Raw genomic sequence first — 9271 nt, forward strand, 5'->3', positions numbered from 1 at the left:
ATAGATTTGTCTTTTTATTCATCTTTCAAATGGACATAAATCACATTGAAAAGGCAGCTAATCTCGTGTTATAAATCTAATATTTAATCTGAGCAAAAGCAGAAAGTTGATCAGCTTTGACTGTGACAGTGCAGCAATGATCATGCCGCCTTAAACCACTGAGGCTACAAACAAAATATGACGATAAATAACAATTTTTAAAAACTAGATTACATCTGAAAAAAATAAAAAAATAATAATTTGAAGAATCGTAGATGTGAGAAGAAAAACATTTGGCTGCAGGTGTAAAAAAAGAAAAACACTTTGCTGCACAGCAGCATACTGGCCTAAGTTCAGGATCACAAATATCCTGCTTCAGTGCATCACATTGTTACACATTTCTATATATTCCAATACTTGGACAGACAAATTTATCAAATGGACAGAGGCTGGAACAGGGCACACAGGCAAAAACAAACCTAATTAAATACAAAAATACACACTTGATCATTAATGCATGTTGCATGCATTTTGAAAGTAAAACTTGACAGATTGTTTATCTCTCTGACATTTTACTTGTGAATGAGGAACTCACGCAAGGTTATCATTTCAAATCAGCGAGATCTTTCCAAACACAAACGCATAGTTTATTAACTTCCTGATCGTGAGAATTGGCAGCATATCAGCTGCTCCTCCAGTTACAGTCATGAGAATTAATGGTGCCCCCTAAAATCCTCTTTGACAGATCGGATTGCTTGACAGTAGCTTTACGTTGCACTGTATTTACACTGTACTGGAGCAAAAAGTGCATCATACATCAGACATTATGATCATACTAATAATTATAATTTTTGAGGATTATGCAAAGTGAAATGAGTCTCAGTGATGACTTGAAGCGATGTTCTTTGTTATTTAATTTGACAAACTGATGATAAAAAGGCGTAAGAGGGGACTGGGCCTAAAATTATCTCTGTCTTTTCATCATAAAACACTTTTTCTTACACCAGAAGTACAATCCAGGTAGGTCTGATAGTTTGATCATATTGTCTGTAGACCACTTCAGCACAGTGGAGTACAATGTTAGATGAAACAGTTCAGGTGAAGTACCCCTTTACCATGTGCTAAAACAGTAGGACCAGCACAACCTTGAATTACTGTCTGTATACATTAATTTTTGATGATTTCTGTCCACCCAAAGCTTCTACGGGGCCACGCTAGTGCTTTCAATGTTTGTCACTGTGACTGTGTCAGTGGTCCCATTCAGGAGCTGCTGTCTTAAAAACTATATGGAGAGAAAACACAGAATAAACATTAGAAGATCTGTCTCATTCCCTTCACCCCACTCTTTGTATTGTGCATTATGCGTTATCATTGAAAATGTTAGCTCAAGGTGGCTAAGAGCTTTACATACCTGTTCAACAATTTCAGTGATGGTTCCATTGCTAATGCCGCCATAAGAAATTAACTTCATCTGTATATGCACCAAGGCTGAAGGAATCAAAAAACATTTCATGTGGAAAATTAATAAAAGGAATGTGACTTCTGTATGTCAATTCAAACAGAATTCCTGCTTAAATGTTACATGTCCACATTATTGCAGGTCTGTAAATAATGTTCCAGGTAACAGCAGGCCAGGTGAGAAGAAACAGCTTTAAATGCACATTCAGTGAGTCACTGATAATTTCCTTTGGCTAATTTTATTTAAAGGTAGACTAACATTTTATTCACAATAATATTGTGAATAAAACTGAGAAAGAATTCAGGATAAATACTATTTTCAGTCTGGAACAACTCATTTATTGCGTAACTGTGCAAGTGTTCCAAAATGATATATCAATGTCTAAAGGACCATTTTTAGTTATTTGACACACTAAAAGGGAGAAAAGGTCAAATCAGGGAGCAACTTACCCTGGGCTGTTGCCTCTTTTGGGGTTGAGATGTTTGGTATTGTGGTTGTAACTGTTGGGGTTGTGGTAATGGTGCTGAACGGTGGTGTTGTGGTACTTAAGGGTGCATTTGTGGAACTTGGAGTGGCATTTGTGGCAGTTGTCTCAGTTGCAGTGGTTGGAGGCACAGCTGTGGTTTCTGAGGTAGTTGTTACTGCAGCTGTGGTAATCTCATCTGCATCAGTTGCAGTGGTTGGAGGCACAGTTGTGGTAGTTGCATCAGCTACAGTGGTTGGAGGCACAGGTATGGTAGTTGCATCAGCTACAGTGGTTGGAGGCACAGCTGTGGTAGTTGCATCAGCTACAGTGGTTGGAGGCACAGGTATGGTAGTTGCATCAGCTACAGTGGTTGGAGGCACAGCTGTGGTAGTTGCATCAGCTACAGTGGTTGGAGGCACAGCTGTAGTAGTTGCATCAGCTGCAGTGGTTGGAGGCACAGCTGTGGTAGTTGCGTCAGCTACAGTGGTTGGAGGCACAGCTGTAGTAGTTGCATCAGCTGCAGTGGTTGGAGGCACAGCTGTGGTAGTTGAGTCAGCTGCAGTGGTTGGAGGCACAGCTGTAGTAGTTGCATCAGCTGCAGTGGTTGGAGGCACAGCTGTGGTTATTGCGTCAGTTGTAGTGGTTGGAGGAACAGCTGTGGTAGTTGCATCAGCTACAGTGGTTGGAGGCACAGCTGTGGTGGTTGCCTCCGTTTCTGAGGTAGTTGTTACTGAAGCTGTGGCAATCTCATCTGCATCAACTGTAGTGGTTGGAGGCACAGTTGTGGTAGTTGCATCAGCTACAGTGGTTGGAGGCACAGCTGTGGTAGTTGCATCAGCTACAGTGGTTGGAGGCACAGCTGTGGTAGTTGCGTCAGCTACAGTGGTTGGAGGCACAGCTGTAGTAGTTGCATCAGCAGCAGTGGTTAGAGGCACAGCTGAGGTAGTTGCATCAGCTACAGTGGTTGGAGGCACAGCTGTGGTTATTGTGTCAGTTGCACTGGTTGGAGGCACAGTTGTGATTGTTTCTGTATCTGAGGTAGTTGTTACTACAGCTGTGGCAGTTGTTTCAGCTGCGTCAGTTGCAGTGGTTGGAGGCACAGTTGTGGCGGTTGTCTCAGCTGTGACATTTGCAGTGGTTGGAGGCACAGTTGTGGTGCTCATCTCAGTTGTGTCATTTTCAGTGGTTGGAGGCACAGTTGTGGTGGTTGTCTCAGTTGCATCAGTTGCAGTGGTTGGAGGCACAGTTGTGGTGCTCATCTCAGTTGCACTGGTTGGAGGCACAGTTGTGGTGCTCATCTCAGTTGTGACATTTGCAGTGTTTGGAGGCACAGTTGTGGTGGTTGTCTCAGTTGCATCAATTGCAGTGGTTGGAGGCACAGCTGTGGTGGCCGTCTCAGTTGCATCAGTTGCAGTGGTTGGAGGCACAGTTGTGGTGCTCATCTCAGTTGCAGTGGTTGGAGGCACAGTAGCGGTGCTCATTTCAGTTGCGTCAGTTGCAGTGGTTGGAGGCACAGTTGTGGTAGTTGTCTCAGTTGCATCAGATGCAGTGGTTGGAGGCACAGTTGTGGTGGTTGCATCAGTTGCATCAGTTGCATCAGTTGCGTCAGTTGCAGTGGTTGAAGGCACAGTTGTGGTGCTCATCTCAGTAGTGACAGTTGCAGTGGTTGGAAGCACAGTTGTGGTGGTTGTCTCAGTTGCATCAGTTGCAGTGGTTGGAGGCACAGCTGTGGTGGATATCTCATTTGCAGTGGTTGGAGGCACAGTTGTGGTGGTTGTCTCAGTTGCGTCAGTTGCAGTGGTTGGAGGCACAGTTGTGGTGCTCATCTCAGTTGCATCAGCTGCACTGGTTGGAGGCACAGTTGTGGTAGCCGTCTCAGTTGCATCATTTACAGTGGTTGGAGGCACAGCTGTGGTGGTTGTCTCAGTTGCATCAGTTGCAGTGGTTGGAGGCACAGTTGTGGTGCTCATCTCAGTTGCGTCAGTTGCACTGGTTGGAGGCACAGTTGTGGTAGTCGTCTCAGTTGCATCAGTTGCAGTGGTTGGAGGCACAGCTGTGGTGGTCGTTTCAGTTGCAGTAGTTGGAGGCACAGTTGTGGTAGTTGTCTCAGTTGCATCATTTACAGTGGTTGGAGGCACAGCTGTGGTGGTTGTCTCAGTTGCATCAGATGCAGTGGTTGGAGGCACAGTTGTGGTGGTTGCATCAGTTGCGTCAGTTGCAGTGGTTGAAGGCACAGTTGTGGTGCTCATCTCAGTAGTGACAGTTGCAGTGGTCGGAAGCACAGTTGTGGTGGATATCTCAGTTGCAGTGGTTGGAGGCACAGCTGTGGTGGTTGTCTCAGTTGCGTCAGTTGCAGTGGTTGGAGGCACAGTTGTGGTGCTCATCTCAGTTGCGTCAGTTGCACTGGTTGGAGGCACAGTTGTGGTAGCCGTCTCAGTTGCATCAGTTGCAGTGGTTGGAGGCACAGCTGTGGTGGATATCTCAGTTGCAGTGGTTGGAGGCACAGTTGTGGTGGTTGTCTCAGTTGCGTCAGTTGCAGTGGTTGGAGGCACAGTTGTGGTGCTCATCTCAGTTGCGTCAGTTGCACTGGTTGGAGGCACAGTTGTGGTAGCCGTCTCAGTTGCGTCAGTTGCAGTGGTTGGAGGCACAGCTGTGGTGGTCGTTTCAGTTGCAGTAGTTGGAGGCACAGTTGTGGTAGTTGTCTCAGTTGCATCATTTACAGTGGTTGGAGGCACAGCTGTGGTGGTTGTCTCAGTTGCATCAGATGCAGTGGTTGGAGGCACAGTTGTGGTGGTTGCATCAGTTGCGTCAGTTGCAGTGGTTGAAGGCACAGTTGTGGTGCTCATCTCAGTAGTGACAGTTGCAGTGGTCGGAAGCACAGTTGTGGTGGATATCTCAGTTGCAGTGGTTGGAGGCACAGCTGTGGTGGTTGTCTCAGTTGCGTCAGTTGCAGTGGTTGGAGGCACAGTTGTGGTGCTCATCTCAGTTGCGTCAGTTGCACTGGTTGGAGGCACAGTTGTGGTAGCCGTCTCAGTTGCATCAGTTGCAGTGGTTGGAGGCACAGCTGTGGTGGATATCTCAGTTGCAGTGATTGGAGGCACAGTTGTGGTGGTTGTCTCAGTTGCGTCAGTTGCAGTGGTTGGAGGCACAGTTGTGGTGCTCATCTCAGTTGCGTCAGTTGCACTGGTTGGAGGCACAGTTGTGGTAGCCGTCTCAGTTGCGTCAGTTGCAGTGGTTGGAGGCACAGCTGTGGTGGTCGTTTCAGTTGCAGTAGTTGGAGGCACAGTTGTGGTAGTTGTCTCAGTTGCATCATTTACAGTGGTTGGAGGCACACCTGTGGTGGTTGTCTCAGTTGCATCAGATGCAGTGGTTGGAGGCACAGTTGTGGTGGTTGTCTCAGTTGCATCAGCTGCACTGGTTGGAGGCACAGTTGTGGTGGTTGTCTCAGTTGCAGTGGTTGGAGGCACAGTTGTGGTGGTTGTCTCAGTTGCAGTGGTTGGAGGCACAGTTGTGGTGGTTGTCTCAGTTGCATCAGTTGCAGTGGTTGGAGGCACAGCTGTGGTGGATATCTCATTTGCAGTGGTTGGAGGCACAGTTGTGGTGGTTGTCTCAGTTGCGTCAGTTGCAGTGGTTGGAGGCACAGTTGTGGTGCTCATCTCAGTTGCGTCAGTTGCACTGGTTGGAGGCACAGTTGTGGTAGTCGTCTCAGTTGCAGTGGTTGGAGGCACAGCTGTGGTGGTCGTTTCAGTTGCAGTAGTTGGAGGCACAGTTGTGGTAGTTGTCTCAGTTGCATCATTTACAGTGGTTGGAGGCACAGCTGTGGTGGTTGTCTCAGTTGCATCAGATGCAGTGGTTGGAGGCACAGTTGTGGTGGTTGTCTCAGTTGCATCAGCTGCACTGGTTGGAGGCACAGTTGTGGTGGTTGTCTCAGTTGCAGTGGTTGGAGGCACAGTCGTAGTGGTTGTCTCAGTTGCGTCAGTTGCAGTGGTTGGAGGCACAGTTGTGGTGGTTATCTCAGTTGCAGTGGTTGGAGGCACAGTTGTGGTGGTTGTCTCAGTTGCGTCAGTTGCAGTGGTTGGAGGCACAGTTGTGGTGCTCATCTCAGTTGCGTCAGTTGCAGTGGTTGGAGGCACAGTTGTGGTAGCCGTCTCAGTTGCATCAATTGCAGTGGTTGGAGGCACAGTTGTGGTGGTTGTCTCAGTTGCAGTGGTTGGAGGCACAGTTGTGGTGGTTGTCTCAGTTGCATCAGTTGCAGTGGTTGGAGGCACAGTTGTGGTGGTTGTCTCATTTGCGTCAGTTGCAGTGGTTGGAGGCACAGTTGTGGTGCTCATCGCAGTTGCGTCAGTTGCACTGGTTGGAGGCACAGTTGTGGTGGTTGTCTCGGTTGCATCATTTGCACTGGTTGGAGGCACAGCTGTGGTGGTTGTCTCAGTTGCACTGGTTGGAGGCACAGTTGTGGTGGTTGTCTCGGTTGCATCAGTTGCACTGGTTGGAGGCACAGCTGTGGTGGTTGTCTCAGTTGCAGTGGTTGGAGGCACAGCTGTGGTGGTTGTCTCAGTTGCGGCAGTTGCAGTGGTTGGAGGCACAGCTGTGGTAGTTGTCTCAGTTGCACTGGTTGGAGGCACAGCTGTGGTGGTTGTCTCAGTTGCACTGGTTGGAGGCACAGCTGTGGTGGTTGTCTCAGTTGCGTCAGTTGCAGTGGTTGAAGGCACAGTTGTGGTGCTCATCTCAGTTGTGTCAGTTGCACTGGTTGGAGTTACAGTTGTGGTGGTTGTCTCAGTTGCATTGCTTTGAGGCACAGCTGTGGTGGTCGTCTCAGTTGTGTCGGTTGGAGGCACAGCTGTGGTTGTTCCCTCAGTTGTGTTGGTTAGCACTGTTTTAATATAAGGTTATATAAAAGTTATTATTATATTCTAATTTTGGAAAAATGGAATTTCTGGAAAAAAAATCTGTAAGAAAAGCTCAAATCAAATTTATCTCGTATAAGGATTTTTCACCATGTAGTTGAAATAACAGAACCAACACTGTTTGTTGGAGTGTCAGTTTGTACAACTCTGCAAACATCTCAACAAGTATCATTCGGATTGGGACAGACTGTCATGTGAACGTTTCTGCTCTGAAGGGAAGATTGTTTCAGTTTGGTAGCCCTTTACCTAAACCTCAGTCATCAGACCAAATTATCTCAGTATAAATATTGTCATCTAGTACAATACTGACTCTAAAACTAATGTCTAACTCAGACACTGCTCATAGGTTGGGAAAGAGTTTCAGTCTTCAAAATGGGATTTGCTGTTTATATTCACCTTCAGTTTGGACTGAATGATTTTCAGTTGTTGCATCAATGACACTCAAGTGTAATATTTTGCAATATTCCTTTTTAAATGTCTGACAATGTTATTAAGCCAACAGCTTGCATCAGTTGCACTGGTTGGAGGCACTGTTGCAGTGGTTGTCTCAGAGAGTACAAATATTAACCTTTCTAAATACTTTTTTGTTTTGTTTTTGTTTCCGCGAACTTTTTAACTGTGAAACTGTGAAACTGCTATCAGGAATTATGTTCATTCTCTTCCGGTGTCCTTGATAGTGGGTATTAAATGCCATCATGGAAATTTAACGCAGATTTGACAACATAATTATTTGTTAGATTAATTTTGATAATCTCATAAAATCATTCGGGTTAAGAGGGTTGATGTTTATTTCATACAGAATACAATACTACGATTAATATGTTTTAAAACGATAGCGGGGAACAGTATTTTGAACAATTAACAATACTGACGCTGTGTTAAGCCTCTGTGCGCATCCTTAAGCGTCTACGGCCGACGCGCAAAGCCTTTCTAACACAGGACGCAATTAAACGGCATTTTAGTTGAGCTTAAACTCACAAACTACGTAGTTTGGTTTCGGAAAAGATCGATGGTATGTTTTTGTTTTCACACGGGACGCGGGCTCCGGTCTCCTTGGTGAAGGTCGTGTGTGTGTTTGATCCACCTCCACCTCTCTGTGTAAACACCGTGTCGTGCAGTTGCCCGATACGGTGTCCGTCTGATATTCACGCGGATAAGTTTGCTTTAACTTGCGTCTCATCCAGGCGCAGAAGAGCACCTTCTGCGTCTAGATGAGACGCCACGGGACATGTCAAATTTGTTAACTGTCGTATAACAAGACATATTGGAAAGTAAAATCCAGACAATCAGAACCATAAAAATATCACGACGGGTTACCTTGTCCGCAGGATGTATTTAAATATCCAAGCAAAAATATCCAACAAAGGATTTTAATTTCCATGGTGTCACTTGTCACCACACCAAGTACAGACAAGTCGGTGAGATTGTCACTCCACGTTGCATTTAATTTGCGAGTTATCCCTCCCTGGTGGAGGAGGTGACAAGGCACTAGTGACAGGGGCGTTTGACATAACCTGAAAAACCAGGTCACGGACTGGCACACATGTATACTAAATACTGGACACCAAAAACATCATCATAAGCACATCAATTGGTGAAGCTGAACCACGCGGCTTTAGGCTGACGATCGAGCAAGAACTATTAGTATTTGTCATTTTGAGGGAGCCAGTAAGGCTGAACGGTCTTAAGGGGCATGAATGTTTAGTGAAATTACTGTTTTCTGAAAGAATGAGACTTCACCTTGTAAGCTGAAACCAAGATGGGACATGCTTAGCCAGAGTAGAGTCATTAGTGAGTCTTGGGTGCACAATGTATTTGATTTCAACAGACATTTTCACGAGATTACTAACACTCAATGTGGTATTTGGCACAGGTATTTTAAAAATACTTCGGCTGGTTCTTATTTACTGTAATTTAAATGGAGGGGAAGTACATCTCCGTCAGCAGTGTGCGTTTTCTGCATGCTATTGCACTTATGAGCTCTTGCCAAAGCCAAAACTGTCACTCATTCAAAACCTTTAATCTAGACCAGAATTATCCAGATTTTGTAATCCCCTATTTTTGCTATCCTTAATAAAAACGATAGTAGGTTTTTCAAAGAATTTGCATATAGGAATATTCTGATACAGAAACCACAAGATCAGGAACACACAATCTAGATTTACAGTGTTTGAATAGGCCTCCATCTGCTGGTCAAAGTAAAAACAAAGGGGGGAAAAAGGCAGTGTGTTGTGTGCTCCCCTTGACGCTGATATAGAGCATCAAACAACCTGAGAGGGCAGAAATGGGAAATGTTGCAACTGTAATGTGACAGTGGCTCAGGAGGAATATATGTACTGCTGGATACATTGATTAGTTGTTTGATTTAATACATTTACATACATACATCCTTGAAATTTCACCTTGAATCCAAACTGGATGCACTGGAACAAGATAATCCAGATTTTAGCATTAAATGTA

The 9271-nt window shown here is 45.4% G+C and overlaps 1 protein-coding gene across 1 annotated transcript; it reads right to left on the reverse strand.

The window, feature by feature from the left end:
• Window position 1: 1 nt before the first annotated feature.
• LOC124060675 (mucin-2-like) lies at window positions 2-8829 on the reverse strand. The gene is made up of 4 exons (XM_046391915.1): window positions 8129-8829; window positions 1888-6777; window positions 1391-1467; window positions 2-1261 (listed from the first exon to the last, which is right to left on the reverse strand). Exons 1-4 carry the CDS (start codon window positions 8190-8192, stop codon window positions 1181-1183), a joined length of 5112 nt encoding a protein of 1703 aa, XP_046247871.1. The 5' UTR covers window positions 8193-8829; the 3' UTR covers window positions 2-1180.
• Window positions 8830-9271: the final 442 nt, after the last annotated feature.

This window comes from Scatophagus argus, chromosome 6 (genome assembly GCF_020382885.2).
Source record: "Scatophagus argus isolate fScaArg1 chromosome 6, fScaArg1.pri, whole genome shotgun sequence".
Taxonomy (NCBI): domain Eukaryota; kingdom Metazoa; phylum Chordata; class Actinopteri; family Scatophagidae; genus Scatophagus; species Scatophagus argus.

Excerpts from the sequence above, each read along its gene's own strand:
- LOC124060675 (XM_046391915.1), bottom strand. The coding sequence starts at position 8,192 with ATGGAAATTAAAATCCTTTGTTGGATATTTTTGCTTGGATATTTAAAT. Across the intron at positions 6,778-8,128 it reads AAATACATCCTGCGGACAAG|TGCTAACCAACACAACTGAG; the intron begins GTAACCCGTCGT and ends ATATTAAAACAG. Across the intron at positions 1,262-1,390 it reads TCACTGAAATTGTTGAACAG|TTTTTAAGACAGCAGCTCCT; the intron begins GTATGTAAAGCT and ends CTCTCCATATAG.